This window comes from Rhinolophus hipposideros (genome assembly GCF_964194185.1).
Source record: "Rhinolophus hipposideros genome assembly, chromosome: 4".
Classification (NCBI taxonomy): Eukaryota; Metazoa; Chordata; class Mammalia; order Chiroptera; family Rhinolophidae; genus Rhinolophus; species Rhinolophus hipposideros.
In genome coordinates this window covers 46,830,549-46,854,766 of record NC_138050.1, presented here as the reverse complement: position 1 = coordinate 46,854,766, position 24,218 = coordinate 46,830,549, and the positions used below count along the sequence as shown (strand labels likewise).

The following is a 24,218-nucleotide window of genomic DNA, read 5'->3' as shown; positions in this document are numbered from 1 at the left end:
ATTGCTGCAGGAAGCTTAAAAAATGGGATTGTTTTCTAAAAATACATACAAAACTGACTGACAGGCCCAGACTTACCATGTCCTAGATGCATTAACAGTAGGATTGGACAGACATTATTTTGAAATCAAAATGGTTTAGATATTTTACTTGCCTCCAAGAAGAAATCTGTATTATTTTAGGGGAAGATTATTGTATATCTACACATAAAGTTCTCACAGAGGGCTTTAAAATCACTGCTAATACTACAAAAATAATAAATAATATAAATCACCTGAGGAACACCTAGCTGACATCCCACTATCTAACTCTAAAAATATATGCCCAACACTGATATTTATTTTCATGGTTTTACATGGGGAAATATTGACTCTGGAGTACATTTTTCTGTTCTTCCTTATTTTACTGGTAATTTGTTTGTTTTTATCTCTATTATGTTTTTTGATTTTATTAAATTTAATGGGTGACACTGATTAACAAAATTATCTATGTGTCAAATATACAATTCTATAATACATCATCTGTATATTGCATTGTGTGTTTACCACCCAAAGTCAAATCTCCTTCCATCACTATATATTTGACCCCCTTTACCCTTTTCTACCTCCCCCCACCCCCTTTCCCCTCTGGTCGCCACTATACTGTTGTCTCTCTCTATGAGTTTTTGTTCATTTTCTTTATTTGTTGCTTTCACTTTTATATCCCCCAAATCATATGTTTGTTTGTTTGCTTAAATACTACTCTAACGTAGCCATTGTCTTGCCACATGGTACAACATTGATTCTGATAGAAAAGCAGACAAATTATAATAATCACTAAAACCTCTATCTCATCTCCTCCTTAAAATCCTGGCATTCATATTGATCAAGACATTTCTTAAAATTCTCTCTAATGACCTGATTAAAGAAGGCCTAAAGGGAGGACTGAGAATGAAAATTTTCTATCTCTCAAAGAACATGAAGTGTACCTGTGCAAGGAAACGTATAGTATTTCAATGAAGCTAATGATCCACACATTTTTAGGAAGCTATCAAACTGGACTAGACAGGTCATAAGCTAAAGCCCTCATTCATCAGTAAGCCCTTTTGGACAGACCTACTCTTGAAATCCACAAAATCAGTAATTGCTCTGCTTTGTTCATTTAAGTCTAAACTAAACTCCACCACCTCAAATTCTACATAATCTTCTGAGAAGCCGTAGTCCTACTTGAGGATTCTTCCCTGTGCAAACAGGAATTCCATATAAATTCAGAGGGTATTTTTTTGTTTGTTTTACAGAATCAAAAAAATTTGATTTCCTTTAACAATAATACGAGCAAGGTAAGACTTCATTCATTAACAATTTCCATTTACATTTTTGTTCTACAGAATCAAATAACAGAGCTTAGAATAATCAGAATTTAGGAACTAAGAAGAAAATTATGGTCATTACCTTTTCCAACCAACTTTTGACACTGTTTGTTAAACATACGACATCGTCCTTCATAACAGAAGGATTCACCTGAATTACAATAGTGTCCATTGCGTATATATGTGTCAGGAACACAGTGTGGGGAAATTCCATTGCAGAATTCAACGAAATCACATTCTTTATCAAATGATTTCCTACAAAGTTTGCCAGCTGGTTTTAGCTAAAAAGGAAGAAAACATAAGAAAAGATTACATATCAATGACACTCAAATTTTCTTTCTCTTCAGGCTTTCAATTTCCATCCATCTTTTTCTAAGTTGCTAAGATCAATGATGAAATTACTCTTCTTGTTAACTACTTAAGCATTACATAGAAAATTAGGTGACTGAATTTATTGTGCATAAAGGTGTGAGTAATGCTTGTGAGAGATGTGAGAACTAAAAGATATGAAGACTACCATAATCATAAAAAAAAGAAACTAGAGCTAAAGAATTAATATAAAAATTACTTTCAACATATTATGGTGATATTCATATGTACAGCCTCTGATTTCTCAATATGCCATCCCTAAAGCAGAAATTAGCAAGCATTTACAAAAACACATTATAAACATTTAGATTAAAAGTTTGTTGATTTTAAAAGAAAATGTAAGGACAGAGGAGGTTTATTTCACACACCACATTGCAAACAACTGTTAAAAAAAATAACTTCTCCAATTGTATATCTCTGATCTTGTATATCTCTGATAAGTACTTACTCTTTAGCTGCTAGCATCCAGGGTTCCTTTTCTGTCTAGCTGCTTTTGCAAAGAAACATCCAGCTATCATCACAACAAACCTTTTCTTCAATGCAAGCCTCAATTCCTCATGGCTATTCACTATCTTATGTAAACTAAGTCAAATTTGTTCTAGCTTTCAAAGGTCCTAGAGGCCCAGCATAAGCAACATTCACACACATCTCCCCTACCCAGAATAGGATTTCTGCATACTTTTTCCTCACGTTTTCAACATATATTTGCTACCTGTAGCAACTCTGACACAAAATTTCCAAGTAATGGGTGAGAAGACAAAACACAAGCTTATGGAGTTAACATTCAAATCAAAACAAGTGATCAAAGTTGTTAGTAAAGGAAAAAACATATAAATATGACAAACTATTAATAGTTGTTTAAGAAGACTGAAATAATATCTAGCATCTTTTCCAAACAAAATGGTATGAAACTAAAAACCAGAGAGAAAACTGGAAAATTCACGAACTATGAAAATTAAACACTACACTCCTGAACAATCAATGGATCAAAGAAGAAATAAAAGGGAAACATTATTTTTTAAATAAACATAAAAAAAAACTATACCAAAACATTTGGGTGCAGGAAAAGCAGTTCTTAGAAGTAAGTTTATAGCAATAAATGCCTTTATTTTAAAAAAAAGATCTGAAATAAACAACAAACCTTTACACCTAAAGGAATTAGAGAAAGAAAGAACAAACTGAGTCTAAAGTTATTCGGAGAAAGGAAATAACAAAGATCAGAGTGGAAATAGGTGAAATAGAGACAAGAGAGACAATAGGAAAAAAATCAGTGAAAAGTTATTTTTTTTAATAAAAACAAAATGGCAAACCTTTAACATGATTAACCAAGAAAAAAGAGACAGCATTCAATAAAATAAAATTAAAAAGAGGACACTAAAACTGATACCATAGAAATACAAAAGATTATAAAAGGCTATTATGAACAATTATACACATATGTTGACAAATTGCATAGCTTACAATAAATGGATAAATTCCTAGAAAGATAGCCTACCAAGATGGAATAATGAAAAAATGGAAAGTTTGAACAAATCAACTACAACTAAAGAGATTTAATTTGTTATGAAACCTCCTAAGATAGAAAAGCCCAGGACCATGGCATCAGAGGTGAAATCTATTAAATATTTAAAGAGAAGTAATGCTAATTCTTCTCAAACTTTTTCAATAAAACGAAAAGGAGAATAATGCCCAAATTAATTTTACAAGGCCAATATTAACCTGATACTAAAGAAAGATAGACACTATAATAGTTTAGTGGTCGACGTCATCAAAATGGCAGCATGAGGTGAGCCTCTGTAAAGCTCCCCTGGGATTTACAACTAGTCAGACAACAATAACTCCACAAAGGACTCCCTGAAACAGCAGACAGGCAAGACAAAGAGGCCCACTACTGAATTCACCTAAAGGTGGGAGAATCCCGCGAGGAGGGGAGACGGGAAGGGAGAACTGCGGAGACGGAGCCATGCAGGCACAGGACACAGACCTAGCTCAATGCTCCGAGCTCGCTATATCTCGGAACTACCGCAGCTGTGGGAAAGAAAAGAACTCGGACTACTAGGGCTCCGAAAATGGCCCACAAAGCGGAGGGGGCAGCATATGACACGGCTAAACACAACGCTAACGGCAAAGACCTCGGAGAAAAGACTGAAGAAAGAAGGCTGAAAACGGTGGTTTAATCCCTCACTGCCGAGCAGAGAACGAAAGCCTTAGGCACTGAGACTAGACGTCCCCTCCCTACCCTCCCAGAGCTTGCCCCGCCGTCACCTGCCCGGAGCTAGAAGCGGGACAGTACCAGTGTCAGATCAAAAGAACAGAATATTTGCTGTTCTGAGAACTGTGGACCACAGACACAGATTTGCAGCCCAACTGGTTCCAGAAAAGGGGAGGGAGCTGTGGAAGCAGGACCACATGTGGTGGTAGTCCCCGCCATTGCTCTGGGCCACCTCTCACAACTCACCCTGCCTCTGGCCCCACCTATCTCGTGGATCCCTGCAGGAGTAAACAAAACTGCAGGGCTGAAACACACGGGCTCTGAATCTGGTGCAGAAAGAGCTTTGGAATTCAAAAGCTCTCTGCATACTCACAGGGACGTGGCACCCTATGACTCAGGCGAACTGTTAACAGAGGAGAAGCCTGTCTCCCAGGGAATACTCCCATTATGTGAGAAGCTGGAATAGTGCAGAGAAAACATAGCACTACTGTGTGAAAGAGGAAAAAAAAAGGCTGCAGTCTGAGAGAAAATAAAACATTCTACCAACAAGTACTGGAAAACAAAAGAAAGACCTTCAACCTATCTTCCTATCAACCTGTCTCTTCCTATCAACCAGTTGCTGAAGCCACTCCTATAGATGTCTAGAAAGAGAAATAATAAATCAGTAATTGCTATGAATAACCAAGGATACAAGACAGCTCAGAAAGAAAGTGAAAAGTCTCCAGAAAAGAAACTGAAAGATATGGAAATACGTGACTTAAATGACAGAGAATTCGAGATTGCAATTCTGAAAAAACTCAACAGGATGCAAGAAAACACAGAAAGGCAGTCTAATGAACTCAGAAACACAATCAAAGAACAACATGAGCATTTTACAAAAGAGATTGAAATTTTAAAAGAAAACCAAACGGAATTTCGGGAGATTAAGAACTCGATAGTAGAAATTAAGAATGAAATAACCAGCTTAGGTAGTACAGTTGACCAGATGGAGGAAAGAATTAGTGACATCGAAGATAGAAACCTGGAAATAACAAAGAGGGAAGAAGAAAGAGACTTGATACTTAAAAGAAATAAAAGAACTCTACAAGAACTTTCTGACTCCATCAGAAAGAGCAATATAAGAATAATGGGTATACCAGAAGGAGAAGAAAGAGAGAAGGGAACAGAGAATATATTCAAACAAATTGCAGATGAGAACTTCCCAAACTTGTGGACAGAACCGGATCGTCGAATCCAAGAAGCAAATAGAACACCTAATTACCTCAATCCCAAGAGGACTTCTCCAAGGTACACTGTATTTAAGCTCTCTAAAATCAACAACAAAGAAAGAATGTTCAAGGCAGCCAGGGAAAAGAGGACAGTAACCAACAAAGGAAAGCCCATTAGATTATCATCAGATTTTTCAGCAGAAACTCTACAAACCAGGAGGGAGTGGAACCAAATATTCAAACTATTGAAAGAGAGAAATTATGAGCCAAGAATAATATATCCAGCAAAGATATCCTTTCGATATGAAGGAGGAATAAAGACCTTTCCAGACATACAGAAGCTGAGGGAATTTTCTAATACACGACCTGCACTACAAGAAATACTAAAGGAGGCTACTCGGCCGCCATCAACAGGGACAATTTGTGGCAATATAAAAAGGGGGAGAGTAAAGGCCTGAACCGGAATATTGGATTGGAGAAAGTAAGCGTGCTGAAGAAAATGGAATACTCTAAATATCAAACTTTCCTTTACATCAACTTAAGGGTAAACACTCAAAAAAAATCCAGAACTGAAATATATACTGTAACAAAAGAAGAAACAGAGGGAAACATCATACAATACCACCACAAAGAAATAATAGACAACAACAAAAAGGCAAAGAAACAATGGAGACACAGCCTTACCAGAAAACTAAAGATAGAATGACAGGATATCCTCACGTATCAATAATCACCCTAAATGTAAATGGAATGAACTAACCAATAAAAAGGCACAGAGTAGCAGATTGGATCAAAAAACTAAACCCAACCATATGCTGTCTCCAAGAGACACATCTCAGCTACAAGGACAAGCATAGACTCAAAGTGAAAGGGTGGAAATTGACACTCCAAGCAAATGGTACCCAGAGAAAATCAGGTGTAGCCATAATGATATAACGAGAGACAAAGATGGACATTTGACAATGGTAAAGGGACTATACAACAAGAAGACATAACTGTCATCAATATTTATGCCACCAATCAGTGAGCACCAAAATATACCAAGCAACTACTAACAGAACTAAAGGGAGAAATTGACCAAAACACAATTATACTGGGGACTTAAATACATCATTGACAGCTATAGACAGGTCATCGAAACAGAAAATAAATAATGAAATAGCAGCCCTAAATGACATCTTAGATGAAATGGACATAATTGACATATATAGAGCACTTCATCCTAAAACATCAGACTATGCATCTTTTTGAGAATACATGGAACATTCTCAAGGATACACCATATATTGGGACATAAAATCAGCATCAGCAAATTTAAGAAGATTGAAATCATACCAAGCATATTCTCTGATCACAAGGCTTTGAAATCGGATATCAACTGCAAAAAGAAAGCAGGAAAAAACACAAATACATGGAGATTAAATAACATACACCTAAAGAAGGACTGAGTCAAAGAAGAAATTAGAGGAGATATCAAAAGATACATAGAAACAAATGACAATGAAAATACATCCTACCAAAATTTTGGGGATGCAGCGAAAGCAGTTTTAAGAGGAAAATTAGATCATTACAGGCCTATCTCGAAAAATCCCAAATAAATAACCTCATGCACACCTTAAAGAACTAGGAAAAGAAGAACAAGTGAAACCCAAGGTCAGCAGAAGAAAGGAAATAACAAAAATCAGAGCAGAGCTCAAAGAAATAGAGAACAAAAAGACAATAGAAAAAATTAATGTGACAAAGAGCTCGTTCTTTGAAAGAATAAAAAAATTGACAAAACCTTGGTTAGATTCACTAAGACAAGAAGAGAAAAGACACTAATTAACAAAATCAGAATTGAAAAAGGGGAAGTTATCACAGACACCACAGATATACAAAGGATCATCCAAGAATACTATGAAGGACTGTATACCATTCAATAACCTAGAAGAAATGGACAAGTTCTTAGAAACATATAGCCTTCCCAGGGTGAACCATGAAGACCTGGAAAATCTAAACAGACCGATCACCAGTAAAGAAATTGAATCAGTTATCCAAAACCTTCCCAAAAGCAAAAGTCCTGGACGAGGTGGCTTCACTAGTAAATTCTACCAAACCTTCAAAGAGGATCTAATACCAATCCTGCTCAAACTCTTCCAAAAATTTGAAGAAGAGACAGTACTCCCTAACTCTTTTATGAGGCCAACATTACCCTGATACCAAAACCTGGTAAGGACAACACAAAAAAAGAAAACTATAGACCAATATCTCTGATGAATACACATGCTAAAATCCTAAACAAAATTCTAGCATATCGAATACACCAATGTATTAAAAAGATTATTCACCACAACCAAGTGGGGTTCATCCCCGGGGCACAAGGATGGTTCAACATCCGCAAATCCATCAATGTGATACATCACATAAACAAAATAAAGGACAAAAATCATATGATTCTATCAATTGATGCAGAAAAAGCATTTGACAAGATACAACATCCATTTATGATTAAAACACTTAATAAAATAGGTCTGGAAGGAAAAAACCTTAACATAATTAAGGCCATATATGACAAGCCCTCAGCTAATCTCATAATTAATGGTGAAAAACTGAAGCCCTTTGCTCTATGTTCAGGAACACGACAAGGTTGTCCCCTATCACCTCTGCTTTTCAACATAGTGTTGGAAGTCCTTGCCAGAGCAATCAGGCAAGAGAAAGAAATAAAAGGCATCCAAATTGGGAATGAAGAAGTTAAATTATCACTCTTTGCAGATGACATGATGCTATATGTAGAAAACCCTAAAGACTCCATCAAAAAGCTATTAGAGGCCGGGCAGCCCTCGGAGGGAGAAATGGCGGCAGCTCTGGGGGAGAGGGGGGCCATGCGGCGCTTGCTGGCGGCGCTGACAGGCCGGACTGCGGGTCTCGCGGCCATGTCAGCAGATGCCCACTTATTGACAGCTGAGGAGAGGAAACAAGTTATACTTGACCTTTAAGCAGCAGATGGTTGGAGTTAAGTGAGAGAGATGGCATCTACAAAGAGTTCTCCTTCAAAAATTTAATCAGGCATTTGGCTTTATGTCCTGAGTTGCCCTATAAGCAGAGAAGATGAATCATCACCCAGAATGGTTCAATGTGTACAAGGTCCAGATAACTCTCACCTCACATGACACTGGTGGACTGACCAAAAGAGATGTGAAACTGGCCAAGTTTATTGAAAAAGTAGCTCTTTCTGTGTGATTTCTTCCAAAATGCATGTAAAATCTTATATGCATCTTAGATGCAATGTATTTTGAAGGCAATTTGCATGAACAAATTAAGTTGTAAATTTAGTTCATCTTTGTACTACATTTTGTAAAATCAGTGCTTAAATACAAAATGATTTCAATTTGAAAAAAAAAAAGCTATTAGAAACAATCAACGAATACAGTAAAGTTGCTGGCCACAAAATCAACATACAAAAGTCCATTGCATTCCTATATACTAACAATGAAATCTCAGAAAAAGAAATACAAAAAAAAATTCCTTTTGCAATTGCAGAAAAAAAAAATACCTAGGAATAAACTTAACCAAGGTTGTGAAGGACCTACATATGTTGAAAACTATAAGACATTTTTGAAAGAAATTGAAGAAGACACAAAGAAATAGAAAGACATTCCATGCTCATGGATTGGAAGAATCAACATAGTTAAAATGGCCATATTACCCAAGACAATATACAGATTTAATTCAATCCCCATCAAAATCCTAATAGCATTTTTTAAAGAAATAGAACAAAAAATTATCAGATTTGTTTGGAACCACAAAAGACCCCGAATAGCCAAAACAATCTTAAGAAAAAAGAACAATACTGGAGGTATCACACTCCTTAACTCTAGCTTGTACTACAGGGCTACAATAATCAAAACAGCATGGTATTGGCAGAAAAACAGACAAACAGACCAATGGAATAGAATTGAGAACCCATAAATAAAACCACATAAATATGGACAGATAATTTTTGACAAAGAAGCTAAAAATATACAATGAAGGAAAGACAGCCTCTTCAATAAATGATAGCCACGTGCAAAAGAATGAAACTGGACTGCTATCTGTCTGTCACCAAAATTAATTCAAAATGGATCAACAACTTAAGCATAAGACATGACACAATAAACTGCATAGAAGAAAACATAGATACTAAACTTATGGACGTTGGGTTCAAAGAGCATTTTATGAATTTGATTCCAAAGGCAATGGAAGTAAAAGCTAAAATAAACGAATGGGACTATATGAAACTTAAAAGCTTCTGCACAGTAAAAGAAACCATCGACAAAATAAAGAGGCAACCAATTGAATGGGAGAAGATTTTTGCAAACAGTGCCTCCGATAAGGGGCTAATATCCAAAATATACAAGGAACTCATGAAGCTCAACACTGAAAAAACAAACAACCCAATTGAAAAATGGGCAGAGGACCTGAAGAGACATTTCTCCAAAGAGGATATACAAATGACAAATAAACATATAAAAAAATGCTCAACATCACTAATCATCAGAGAAATGCAAATAAAAACCACAATGAGATATCACCTCACCCCAATCAGAATAGCTATCATCAACAGGACAAATAGTAACAAGTGTTGGAGAGGCTGTGGAGAAAAAGGAACCCTCATACACTGTTGGTGGGAATGCAGATGGTGCAGCCATTATGGAAGGCAGTGTGGAGGTTCCTCAAAAAATTTCAAATAGAATTACCATATGACCCAGCAATCCCTCTCCTGGGTATCTACACAAAAAGTCTGAAAACATTTATACTTAAAGACACGTGTGCTCCAATGTTCATTGCAGCTTTGTTTACGGTGGCCAAGACATGGAAACAACCAAAATGTCCTTCGATAGATGAATGGATAAAGAAGTGGTGGTATATATACACAATGGAATACTATTCGGCTTTAAGGAAAGATGATATAGGAACATTTGAGCCAACATGGATGGATCTTGAGAGTATAATGTTAAGTGAAATAAGTCAGACAGAAAAAGCAGAGAACCATATGATTTCACAGATATGTGGTATATAAACCAAAAACAACAAAGAACAAGACAAACAAATGAGAAACAAAAACTCATAGACACAGACAATAGTTTAGCGGTTACCAGAGGGTGAGGGGGTGGGGGGAGGGAGATGAGGGTAAGGGGGATCAAATATATGGTGATGGAAGGAGAACTGACTCTGGGTGGTGAACACACAATGGGATTTATAGATGATGTAATACAGAATTGTACACCTGAAATCTATGTAATTTTACTAACAAATGTCACCCCAATAAATTTTTTTAAAAATCATTAAAAAATATATACCAAAAAAAAATAGTTTAGTCGTTACCACAGGGTAAGAGGGGAGGGGGTGGTAGATGAGGGTAAGGGGATCAAATATATGGTGATGGAAGGAGAACTGACTCTGGGTGGTGAACACACAATGAGATTTATAGATGATATAACACAGAATTGTACACCTGAAATGTATGTAACTTTACTAACCATTGTCACCCCAATAAACTTTAATTGAAAACAAAAGACACTATAAGAAATGAAAAATACAGGCCAATATCCCTGATGAGTATACGTGCAAAAATTCTCAATAGAACACTAACACACCAAATTCAACCATATTTTAAAGGGCCATACATCATGATCAAGTGGGATTTATTCCTGGAATGCAAGAATGATGCAATATATGGAAATTATTAAACGTGATATACCCCATTAATAGAATTAAGAATAAAAATCATATTATCCTCTGAAGAGATGCAGAAAAGACATGTAACAAAATTCAACACACTTTCATGATAAAAGCTCCCAACAATTTGGGTATAGAAAAAACATAGCTAACATAATAAAGATCATATATGAAAAATGTTAGCTAACATCGTACTCAATAGGGAAAAGCTGAAAACTTTTCCTCCTAAGACCAGAAATAAGACAAAGGTGTCTATGTACATGACTCCTATTCAACATAGTAATGGAAGTCCTAGCCAGAACAATTAGAAAAGAAAAAGAAATAAAGGCATCCAAATAATAAAAGAAGTAAAATCATGTCTGATTGCAGATGACTTAATCTTATATATAGAAATCCTAAAGAAGCTACCAAAATAAACTGTTAGAACTGACCAAAAAAAATTCAGTAGTTTCAGGATACAAAATCAGACTACAGAATCCATTTACATTTCTATACATGTACAACAAAAAGTATGAAGAAATTTTTAAAATCCCATTTGCAAAAGTATCAGAAACTATAAAATACTTAGAAGTAAATTTAACCAAATACTTGGAAAATCTGTCCATGGAAAACTATATATAAGACACTGGTGAAAGAAATTAAGAGATACCAAAAAAATGAAAAGACATCCTGTGTTTGTGGATCAGAGTATTTAATATTGTTACAATATCCGTACTAGCAAATAAACCTCAAAACATTAAAAATAGAACTACAATTGATTGAGGAATCCCATTTCTGAGTATGTATCTGAAGGAGATGTACCTTGAAGAGGTATATGTAGCCACATGTTCATTGCATTACACACAACAGCCAAAATACGGAAACAACCTTAGGTTGTCCATTAATGGATGAATGTATTTTTAAAATGTAGTTTATATATACAATGGAATAATATTTGGCCATCAAAAGAAGGTAATGCGAGCCGGCCCGGTGGCTCAGGCAGTTAGAGCTCCATACTCCTAACTCCGAAGGCTGCTGGTTCAATTCCCACATGGGCCAGTAGGTTCTCAACCACAAGGTTGCCAGTTCAATTCCTCGAGTCCCGCAAGGGATGGTGGGCTGCGCCCCCTCCAACTAAGATTGAGCTCGGCACCTTGAGCTGAGCTGCCGCTGAGTTCCCGGATGGCTCAGTTGGTTGGAACGCGTTCTCTCAACCACAAGGTTGCTGGTTCGACTCCCGCAAGGGATGGTGAGCTGCACCCCCTGCGACTAGAAATGGCAACTGGACCTGGAGGTGAGCTGCGCCCTCCACAACTAAGACTGAAGGGACAACAACTTGAAGCTGAATGGCATCTTCCACAACTAAGATTGAAAGGACAACAACTTGACTTGGAAAAAAAATCCTAGAAGTACACACTGTTTCCCAATAAAGTCCTGTTCCCCTGCCCTAGTAAAATCTCAAAAAAAAAAAAAAAAAACAAAAAGAAGGTAATGCTGCCATTTGTGACAATACGGATGAAACTTGAGGGTATTAGTCTAAGAGAAATAAGTCAAACAAGAGAAAGACAAATGCTTTATGATCTCACTTATATGTGGAATGAAAAAACAAACAAACAAAACTGACCCAAACACAGAATAGAATGGTGGTTGCCAGAGGTTGCAAGGTGGGGGAGATAGGAAGATGTTGGTCGAGGGTATAAATTTTCGACTATAAATGAATAAATGTGTAAATGAAAAAATCTGGGGATCTAATGTATAGCATGGTGACTATAGCTAACAATAATGTATTGTATACTTAAAAGTTGCTAAGATAGTATCTCATAAAAGAGTTCTTGCTATGTGAAGTGGTGGATATGTTACCTAAATTTATGTGGTAATCATTTTGCACTATATGGGGCTCTGACAATTAAGTCCACAAACTCGTCCTAGAAAAATTGCTACATAACTCATTGCTGAATGTCAGTAGGGTCACCTTTGAAGTGCTCCCCTTGAAAAGCTATGCACTGATGCCAGTGCCTAGTACACCCTTCAAAGCAATTTTGGAACTCTTTTTCTGGAATGGCCACCAGAGCTGTCGTCATATTACCCTTGATATCCTGAATGTCATCAAAATGTCTTCCTTTCAATATTTCCTTTATCTTTGGGTAAAGAAAGAAGTCATTGGGGGCCAGATCAGGTCAGTAGGGAGGGTGTTCCAATACAGCTATTTGTTGACTAGCTAAAACTCCCTCACAGACAGTGCCGTGTGAGCTGGTGCATTGTTGTGATGCAAGGGCCATGAATTTTTGGCGAAAAGTTCAGGTTGTCTAACTTTTTCATGCAGCCTTTTCAGCACTTCCAAATAGTGAACTTGGTTAACTGTTTGTCCAGTTGGTACAAATTTATAATGCATAACCCCTCTGATATCAAAAAGGTTAGCAACACCATTGTAACAAGTTCCTGAACTTAATTTTCAGATCTTGTACACTCATACTTACACCAAATCATTAAGTTGTACATCTTAAACTTACACAATGTTATATGTCAATTATATCTCAATAAAGCTGGGGGAAATTTTTTAAAAGATAATGCTTCCTCCAGTCTTATTTGCTATTTACCTTGTTCTGGAGTTTGTTCCTTTTTTCCATTGAGTTCCAGTGAATTGTGCTGAGTTTGGGATAATTATCCATGAATTCTTTAAATGCTTTCAATATAGAGGTATTGAGTGATTGTAACAATAACTGAATGAATTGCAAAGGAACAAAGGACTTTACCAGAAGACAGTGAATATAGTCAACAAAAAGAACTAATCTAACTTCCTGACCCCATGTGAGGTAGGGTGTTAGAAAATAAGACCATAAGAGGGTTGCTCCAGATGTACGGTGATCATAGAGAACTCTGAATGGGTACAAGAAAGATTTGTAATGAGGTATAAAAATGGGAAGTCAATTCAGAGAGAAGCATCAGGCATTAGGTATATGAGAGTACTGGAAATCATAGATTGCTGAACGGCCTGAAGAGTGAGGGTGGGTCCAATGTTGCTTGCATATAATATAATGGGAAGGACAAAATATGCTTCCCACCTTCTTTAAACAAAGATTTCAAGAAATTAATGCTGAGCTATTATAACATACAGATTGCCTCTTACCGTGCAGCGTTGTGTGCAGCATTCCCCAGAACCACAGTCTATCTGACCCTTGTACGTACAGGTTCTAGGATCACAGCACTTTTTATGTGTGCAGTTCTGTAAACAAATGCTGTGTTACTCAATCACATATAATTAGGTAACATCAAATAAAACTAAACCACAGTTTCTTTACAAAGTATGAGGTTTTTCTTAAATTCACAGCTTCAGTAATCCCATTCTTTATATGGGATTTATAGAAATCAACATTTCATTCACTAGTTTGTAAAAGAAATGTGTTGTTTCACTACGTTGCATATAATTTGAACAATATTAAGATACTACTGTGGAGTCAAACCTTAGAGGAAATACTTATTAGATACCTTGTTAACTATCACTCTTCAAACATTTTGTTACATTCTTGCTTTCATAATAAACTATATAAGCCAAATTTGTTTACATATAGTACTTCTCTGATGTGAAGCTGTCAAAAGCAACATTCACATTCTCAGTTTCTCTTTCTGAAATGGCAAAACCTCAAAATCCCACCCTAAAAAAAGTGGTCCCACAAGCCAGACTCATCGATTCAGAGCTCTGATTTCAGTGGGATGCCGGCACTATACTTACTTATGTTTTAGAAGATTTAGTACCTGCAATCAGCTTTTCCAGTCTTCAGTAGCAAATTTGTTCTAAATTATGTAGTTTAACAATATCAGATGTTTGCTTCTTTGTGTTGTCTTTTTTGTTATTGGTAATTTCTTATTGGCATTTTCAATGAACAGCTTCACCATAGGCAGCAGTATTATACTTTTAAAATTATTTCATAAATTGACTCACGTACTCAAAGTTTAAATATGCTTTTGTTAGCTTTTTATAATGTTTCTTTTAATCAAATGTTTAGTTGTGTTTTGTTATAGATTATTTTCAATCCAACTTTGTATGTGTAAGGGCAAACCTTAAGAACAGAATGATCTGGCTATTTTAAATGGTTCCTTTAATCCTTCCTTCTCCCAGAAGTGTGAGAATACTTTTCTCCAATATTCATGTGACAACCAGTTTGAGCTCCTATAAAACCCACAAAAGTGTGGGGGGTCTTCTTATGATTGGGTTTCCCTGGAATTTTTAACTCTCAGAGTTGTCCACATTGAGCTTCCAACAATTCAATAATTACAGTGTAGATTTTCCTACACAGTCACTGGTTCCCAAAGGTTTCAGCTTCTGTGTTGCTACTTCAGTAGGTTATGATTCTCTATTTATTACCTATCAGTCTTTCCAATTTGGGGGGCAGTGGCTTGCTCTATAACCTTATTTCTCTGATGGATCTAAGAAGAGTTGTTGCTTTTTCAATTTGTTTCACTTTTGTTGTAAAGACTCAGTGGTGACTTCTAAACTTCTCTTATGTCAGACCAGAAATCAGAATACTTAACTTCTTTTTTATAAAACAAAAATCCTTTAAATTGGCTTTTGAATATTTTATACATATATTCATATATATTTGAATATACATGACTATAAATATTTTCTTACATTCTAGAGCTTGCCATTTTATTTTTCTTAGCAATCTAAGAAAGTTTCTGAATTTGATGAAGTACAATTTATCTTTTCTTTAAAACCTCATTCTTATTTGCCATATCTAAGACATTTTTGCATACCACAAAGTGTCAAAAAGATTTGACCCAAAAAGATTTGACCCATGGGACAAAAAATGTCCCTACATTTTATTCTAAAAGCTTTAGATTTTAACTTTTATATTTAGGTCTTTGATCCATTTCAAGTTAATTTTTGTGTATGGTGTGAGGTTAAGGTTTATATTATTTATTGGATATCCAATTCATACAACACTTTTGTTGAAAAGATTTTCTTCACTCATTGAGATACCTTAATGTGTTGACAGAATATCAACATATTATATCTGGATTCTCTGTACTGTCCCATTAAGGTATATGTTCATGCTCTGGCCGATACCACATTGTCTTGATTATTACAGCTTTATAGAAAATTTTGAAATTTAAAGGAAACTAGTACATATGTTTCACCTTTGTTTGTTTTTCTTTTAATTGCGTTGTCTATTCTAGGCCCTTTGCATTTCCATATAATTAATAGTATCCGTTTGTAGAATTGTCAATTCTACAAAAAGATGGGTGGGGTTTGGATTGGTATTGTGTTGAATGAATATATCAACTTATGTAGAGCTGATATCTTAACAATATTTTGTCTTCCAACCTATGAAAGTAGGATGTGTCTTCATTCACTTCAATCTTCTTTCATTTTTCTGAGCAATGTCAATTTTTATTGTATAGATCTTACATGTATTCTATTAAATTTATCTCTATATATATTTCATATTTTTGAAAGAATGTATATGGAATTGTACTTTTTATTTCATTTTCCATTTGTTTATTGCCTATACATAAAAATCCAATTGAATTTTGTATACTGACCTTGTATCCAACGACTTGAATTCACTAATTAGTTTTAGTAGTTCTTGGGTGGAAGATTGTTTAGGATTCCCTAATCATGCAGTTAAGTTGAGTTTGATTAAAGACAGGTTTACATCTTCGTTTCCAATCGTTATGTGTTTCTTTATATTGCCTTACTGCAGTGGCTGTAGCATCCACTACAATATTGAATGGAAGTTGGAAGAGTGAACATCTTTGCCTTTCTCCAGATATTAGGGGAAAATACTGAGTTATTTTCCCAGTACGTATGATGATAGTTGTAGGCCTCTCAGAAATGTATTTTATTAGAGTGAGGAAGTTCTCTTCTATTACTGAGTGCTGAGTTTATAATGAATTTATGCTAAATTTTCTCATTTTTTTTCTTCACACATTCTACTATGTTGAATTATATTGAATGATCTTCATATTATAAAACAACTCTGTACTTTTGGGATAAATACCACCTGATCAAGATTTATTAACCTATTTACATACTGTTCATGAAAGTTATTGGTGTGATTTTTCTTTTCTTTTAATTTCTTATCTGGTTTTGACTTCAGACCAATTCTCACTTCATGAAATGAGTTGCAAAATGCCTCTATTATCTGCGAAGGTTCATGTATAATTGGCATTATTTCTTCCTTATATGTTTGATAAAATTCACTAGTGAAGTAATGTGGATTTGGAGTTTCTTTGTGAAAAATATTTTAATTACAAATTTAATTTCTTCACTAAATATAGAGCTATTCAAATTTCATCTTCTTATATGATTGTGATACTTTGCATCTTTTGAGAAACTTGCCAATTTTATCTAAATTGTCAAATTTATTTACATACAGTCGTTTTTAATATTCCTTATTTTTAACATATGAAGGATGTGTGGTAATACACCACAGAAAGAATACACCTTTTTTCTTTCTGATATTGGTAATTTACTCTTACTCTCATTTTTCCTTCATCAGCACTGTGAGAGGTTTATCAAGTACACTGATTTATTTCAAAGCACCAGCTTTTATTTTCATTGATATTCACTCTCTGGTTTCTACCTCATTGATTTCTGCTTTTACTTTTATCATTTGTTCCTTCTATTTATTTTTGCTTTAATTTAGACTTACATTTCATTTCTCTAAAGTAGTATTCTAACTAATTAATTTTAGATCTTTCTTTTTCTCTAACATAAACTTTTAAAGCTATAGATTTTCCTCAAAACACTGTTTGCTGAACCTCATATATTTTGATATGTTTTCATTTGCATACTGTTAAAAATAGATTCTAATTGCCCTGTGATTTCTTTTTTCAGTCATTGGCCATTTAAAGGTGATATAGTTATTTCCAAATATTTGGGGGCTTTTCAAGATATCTTATTGTTCTTGATTTCTAATTTAATTCTCAACACAAAATAAATGTTGTGATTTTATTTCAATGTATTCTATCTTGATGAATATTTTAAGTGAACTTGAAAAGAATGTTTATATTCATTCTGTTGTTAAATATAGTTGCCTATAAATATTAATTATATCTGCTGAGATTCCTTAGCTACTCACTTATTAAGATAGTTTTTCCCTTAAATTATTTGAGCATAAGTTCCTTTAATTCTCTTAATATATTTAAAGTAACTACTGTGAAATCTTTATCTGCTAAATAAAATATCTTAATAGTCAGTTTTCCTTAACTGCCTATTTTTCTGAATATGGTTCAAACTTCCCTGTTTCTCAGAATGTCTAGTAATTTTTAGTTAATTAGTTGGACATTACAGAAAAACATGATATAATGACTATTCAGCTGTGTCCTTCTGGGTATTTTTTTTTTCTCATAGGGAATTAAGTTGCCTGGGCATAAACTATAAACTTCAGGTCCCATGCAATGTGTAGCCTCTATCTCTGCTCAATTCATATAGTTTCCAACTGCTGAATTTTTAGCTTGATTCCCTCTGTAATGTGGCATTCAGCCAAGGATTTAGGCAGAGATTGCACTTAGATTTCAGAGTAAAATCTATCTTCAGTTTCCTAGTTTCTGAAGAGTCCTCTTTAATTCCCAGTTGCAGTTACAGTCTCAGTCTCTATATTCTGGTATCTGAAACCAGTAAGTCTTCAGATTTCTGTTGCCCGAGTTGCACATAGTTCAAAAATACTCTCCGAAAAATAATCATACTTACAGAACTCACCTAGTGCACCTATATCTTTCAAGTGTCTCACCCTTCATTTTTTATCCTAAGGGATATTTCTGGCCTATGAATATTTTAGCAGTCAGCTAAGTATTTGTATAGTTAATAATCAGATTTTGGGTCTAACCACTTTCACAGTTTTCTCACTTTCAGTGTTTTACCCTTGAGTTTCCAGTGGTTCTCATCCCTGAACTATGTTCTCTGCCATACTGAGTCAGTAGAGCTGCAGTTTCCATTTAATTCTGCCATAGCTGTGGAGGTAGAGGAGCACCTTTAGGCTAGAGAGATAAAATTTTCAATTCTTAACTATTACACACAATTTTTCGAGAGTCAACTCTCTTCTGGTCTTCTTTAAGATGTGTCCCAGTGCCATCTTTCTAAATGATAAGGCCTTCATCTTCTTTTCCACCTATTAGACATATGCATAGGAAACAAATATTTTTTGAAAAAATTTCTGCTTACCGTTATAGTGCCACAATCACATTGTTCACCTGGTTCCAACTTTCCATTGCCACATATCTTCTGTTGTTTGTAAACTGGCATATCAGGAAGGGTGTCATGAAGACAGTCAAGGCCAAAATCTGAAGCAAAATATTTAAACTCATCCAAGCTACAGATGCTAAAATCCTTTACACCCCCAGAGTACCTAAAATATAAAAACCGTAGGTGTGATAAAAATTATTACTGCATATCACTGCATTTCTCCTAATGTATATTATCTTCAAGAGAGATTTAAGAGCACTATTCTTCATAGAAAACAAAAAGCACATTTAAAAAAATATTTATTGCATTGCTAATATAAACATATTTTAAATTTCACCAAGAAAATTCTTGCCATGACAGAAAACAGGAACCCTGTTATTCTTACTTACCTTCTCAGTGCCAAACAACTGAATTTAAAATTTTTGGGTTCAGTTTTTAATATACTTTTATCTATTTAACATTGCTTTTGTATTTTTTTCTGTAATGTCAATGTGAACACATTTGTATTAACTTTAATAGCATGTGTTACAGCTTTTGCTCTCTGTAATTAAACATTTTTCAAACAAAAATCTGTTCTTTGAGCTACACTATGGGAGGGGCTGTAGGATTACCTGTCCTGACAGAGTAAGAACTGTTAGCACTTTGGTAATAATACCTCAGCATCCAACTAAAACACCAGAAAGAATATGATTTAAAGATCTAAAGACTATGCCCTAGATCAGGAGTTGAGAAATTTTTTTTCTGTAAAGCGCCAGATAGTAAACATTATTGGCTTATAGGCTATATACTCTTTTGGAACTACTCAACTCTCCCACTGAAGTGCAAAAGCAGCTATAAACCACATGTAAACCAAAAGCCAGGCTATATTTCAATAATATTTCATTTACAAAAGAGGAAGCCAGTAAAATCTGGCCTATAGATTATTGTTAGCTGACATCTGCCCTATACTAAAATCTATTCTATATCAATTCAAACGGAGCCTAATTCAACCTCTGATAAGACCACCAGAGGAGACCAAGTTAGAAATACCCTGAGATTCCATAGATTCAAATTAACAAAACATAAAACAAAGCATATAAAAATTAAAATGATTAGCCAATAGTTGAAGTACCTGGTAGAAAAAGAAAAAATGCTTTCAGAAGAAGGTAGAAGAACTCAGTCATTCTATTGCATTATCAACAATATTCAATATGCTAATAATAATAGATATACAAAGAAATAAGAAAATATGATCCACAGTAATACAAAACAAAACAAAACAAAACAGCAGTTGACATTGTGGTACCCACATGCCGGTGGAGCCGTATGGAATGAGTGGGGTACTGCTGTGAAGCACCTGAGCAAGAGCTCTCGTCCTGCCTGGGGAAGAGTTCAAAACTTTCAAAGTAAGGCTGTACATGCAGGTAAGGCTGCCCCATTTGGAGAAAGGGTGCATCTGGGCAGGGACGCAAAGCAGCCCTACCCAGATCCAACTCTGATGGCAGACGATTAAAACAACAGGTCACACAGGCAGGGTCCTCGTGCAGATTAAGAGGGGTGCTGCATCCCGGAACTACCGCAACTGCGGGAGAAGGAAGAACTCGGACTGCTAGGGCTCCGCTTAGGGCCCACAGGGCTGAGGGGGCAGCATATAACACGGCTGAATCCAACGCTCAAGGCAGAGACCTTAGAAAAGAGACTGAAGGAAGAAGGCTGAAAACGGTGGTTTAAGCCCTCACTGCCAAGCAGAAAACAGAAGCCTTAGGCACTGAGACTAGCCGCCCCCTCCTTACCCTCTTAGAGCTCGCCCCACCCCCACCTGCCTAGTTCTAGAAGCGGAACAGTACCAGTGTCAGATCAAAAGAACAGAATATTTGCTGTTTTGAGAACCGCGGACCGCAGACACAGATTCGCAGGCCAACTAGTTCCGGCAAAGGGGAGGGAGCTGTGAAAACGGGACCAGCTGGGGTGGTGGTCGCCGCCATTGCTCTGGGCCACCTCTCACAACTCACCCCGCCCCTGGCACCACCTATCTGGGCGGATCCCTGCAGGAGAAAACAGTACCGCTGAAACATACGGGCTCTAAATCTGGTGCAGGAAGAGCTTTGGAACTTCAAAAGCTGTCCATATACCCACATGGACACTGTGCCCTGTGACCCAGAAAAACTATTAAAAAAGGAGAAGCCAGTCTCCCAGGGAATTCCCCCATTGTGTGAGAAGCTGCAATAGTGCAGAGAAAACATACCACTACTGTGTGAGAGAGAAACAAAAAGGCTGCAGTCGGAGAGAAAATAAAACATTCTACCAAGTGCTGGAAAACAAAAGAAAGACCTCTTCCTATCTACCTGTTGCAGAAGCCACTCCTGTAGATGTCTAGGAAGAGAAATAATCAATCAGTAATTGCCATGAATAACCAAGGATACAAGACAGCTCAGAAAGAAAGTAAAAAGTCTCCAGAAAAGGAACTTAAAGATATGGAAATATGTTATTTAAATGACAGAGAATTCAAGATTGCAGTTCTGGAAAAACTGAACGACATGCAAGAAAACAAAGAAAGGCAGTCTAATGAACTCAGAAACAAAATCAAAGAACAACATTAGCATCTTACAAAAGAGATTGAAATTTTAAAAATAGAATTTCTAGAGAAAAGAACTCAAGAAGAAATAAAGAATGTAATAACCAGCTTAGGTGGTAGACTTGACCAGATGGAAGAAGGAATCAGTGACATCGAACATAGAAACCTGGAAATTACACAGATGGAAGAAGAAAGAGACTTGAGACTTAAAGGAAATGAAAGAACTGTACAAGAACTTTCTGACTCCACCAGAAAGAGCAATAAAGAATAATGGGCATACCAGAAGGAGAAAAAAGAGAGAAGAGAACAGAGAATATATTCAAACAAATTGTGGATGAGAACTACCCAAACTTGTAGACAGAATTGGATCTTTGAATCCAAGAAGCAAATAGAACACCTAATTACTCAATCCCAACAGGACTTCCCCAAGGCACACTGTATTGAAGCTGTCTAAAATCAATGACAAAGAAAGAATCCTCAAGGCAGCCAGGGAAAAGAAGACAGTAACCTACAAAGGGAAGCCCATTAGATTATAATCAGATTTTTCAGCAGAAAGTCTACAAGCCAGGAAGGAGTGGAACCAAATATTCAAACTATTGAAAGAGAGAAATTATGAGCCAAGAATAATATATCCAGCAAAGATAATCTTTAGATATGAAGGAGGAATAAAGACCTTTCCAGACATACAGAAGCTCAGGGAATTTTCTGATACATGACCTGAACTACAGAAATACTAAAGGAGGCTACTCAGCCACCATAAACAGGGACAGTTTGTGGCAACCAAAACATAAAAGGAGGGAAAGTGAAGGCCCTAACTGGAATATTGGATTGGAGAAAGTAAGCGTGCTGAAGAAAATGGAATACCCTAAATATCAAACTTTCTTTTACATCAACTTAAGGGTAAACACTCAAAAAAAATCCAGAACTGAAATATATACTGTAATAAAAGAAGAAACAGAGGGAAACATCATACAATACTACCACACAGAAATCATAGACAACAACAAAAAGGCAAAGAAACAATGGAGACACAGCCTTACCAGAAAACTAAAGATAGAATGACAGAAATCCTCACATATCAATATCACCATAAAGGTAAATGGACTGAACTCACCAATAAAAAGGCATAGAGTAGTAGATTGGATCAAAAAACTAAACCCAACCATATGCTGTCTACAAGAGACACATCTCAGCTACAAGGACAAGCATAGACTCAAAGTGAAAGGGTGGAAATTGACACTCCAAGCAAATGGCACGCAGAGAAAATCAAGTGTAGCAATAATGATATCAGATGAAACAGACTTCAGGGTGAAAAATATAACAAGAGACAAAGATGGACATTTCATAATGGTAAAGGGACTACACAACAAGAAAACATAACAGTCATCAATATTTATGCCACCAATCAGGGAGCACCAATATATACCAAGCAACTACTAACAGAAATAAAGGGAGAAATTGACCAAAACACAATTATACTAGGGGACTTAAATGCATCATTGACAGCTATAGATAGATCATCCAAACAGAAAATAAATAATGAAATAGCAGCCTAAATGATACATTAGATGAAATGGACATAATTGACATATATAGAGCACTTCATCCTAAAACATCAGACTATACATTCTTTTCGAGTGTACATGGAACATTCTCAAGGATAGACCATATATTGGGACATAAAATCAGGCTCAGCAAATTTAAGAAGATTGAAATCATACCAAGCATATTCTCTGATCACAAAGCTTTGAAATTGGATATCAACAGCAAAAAGAAAACAGGAAAAAACACAAATACATGGAGATTAAACAACATAATTTTAAAGAACGACTGAGTCAAAGAAGAAATTAGAGGAGAGATCAAAAGATACATAGAAACAAATGACAATGAGAATACATCCTACCAAAATTTTTGGGATACAGCGAAAGCAGTTATAAGAGGAAAATTTAGATCATTACAGGCCTATCTCAAGAAACAAGAAAAATCCCAAATAAATAACCTCACGTTACACCTTAAAGAACTAGAAAAAGAATAACAAGTGAAACCCAAGGTCAGAAGAAGAAAGTAAATAACAAAATCAGAGCAGAACTAAATGAAATAGAGAACAAAAAGACAATAGAAAAATTAATGTGACAAAGAGCTGGTTCTTTGAAAAGATGAACAAAATCAACAAACCCTTGGCTAGACTCACTAAGATTAAAAGAGAGAAGACACTAATTAACAAAATCAGATATGAAATAGGGGAAGTTATCACAGACACCACAGAAATACAAAGAATCATCCAAAAATACTATTAAGGACTATATGCCACCAAATTCAATAACCTAGAAGAAATAGACAAGTTCTGAGGAACATATCGCCTTCCAAGGCTGAACCATGAAGAACTGGAAAATCTAAACAGACCGATCACCAGTAACGAAATTGAATCAGTTATCCAAAACCTTCCCAACAGCAAAAGTCCAGGACAAGATGGCTTCACTTGTGAATTCTACCAAACCTTCAAAGAGGATCTAATACCAATCCTGCTCAAACTCTTCCAAAAAATTGAAAAGAGACAGTACTCCCTAACTCATTTTATGAGGCCAACATTACCCTGACACCAAAACCTGGTAAGGACAACACAAAAAAAGAAAACTACATGCCAATATCTCTGATGAATACTGAT

The 24,218-nt window shown here is 35.7% G+C and overlaps 1 protein-coding gene and 1 pseudogene across 2 annotated transcripts in view; one reads left to right on the top strand and one right to left on the bottom strand.

Annotated features, from left to right (window-relative positions):
• The window catches only part of LOC308496882 (disintegrin and metalloproteinase domain-containing protein 5-like), a gene marked incomplete at both ends in the record, with an annotated part of 111,645 nt that overhangs the window by 54,774 nt on the left and 32,653 nt on the right, over positions 1-24,218 (bottom strand). The window contains 3 exons of the mRNA XM_081046666.1: positions 1,429-1,627; positions 13,939-14,034; positions 18,979-19,162. Coding sequence (XP_080902792.1) covers positions 1,429-1,627; positions 13,939-14,034; positions 18,979-19,162 — 479 coding nt within the window. The remainder of the gene's footprint in view (positions 1-1,428; positions 1,628-13,938; positions 14,035-18,978; positions 19,163-24,218) is intronic.
• LOC308496442 (pterin-4-alpha-carbinolamine dehydratase 2-like) lies at positions 7,967-8,354 on the top strand (annotated as a pseudogene). The gene has a single exon. The product of its transcript is annotated as a pterin-4-alpha-carbinolamine dehydratase 2-like (transcript).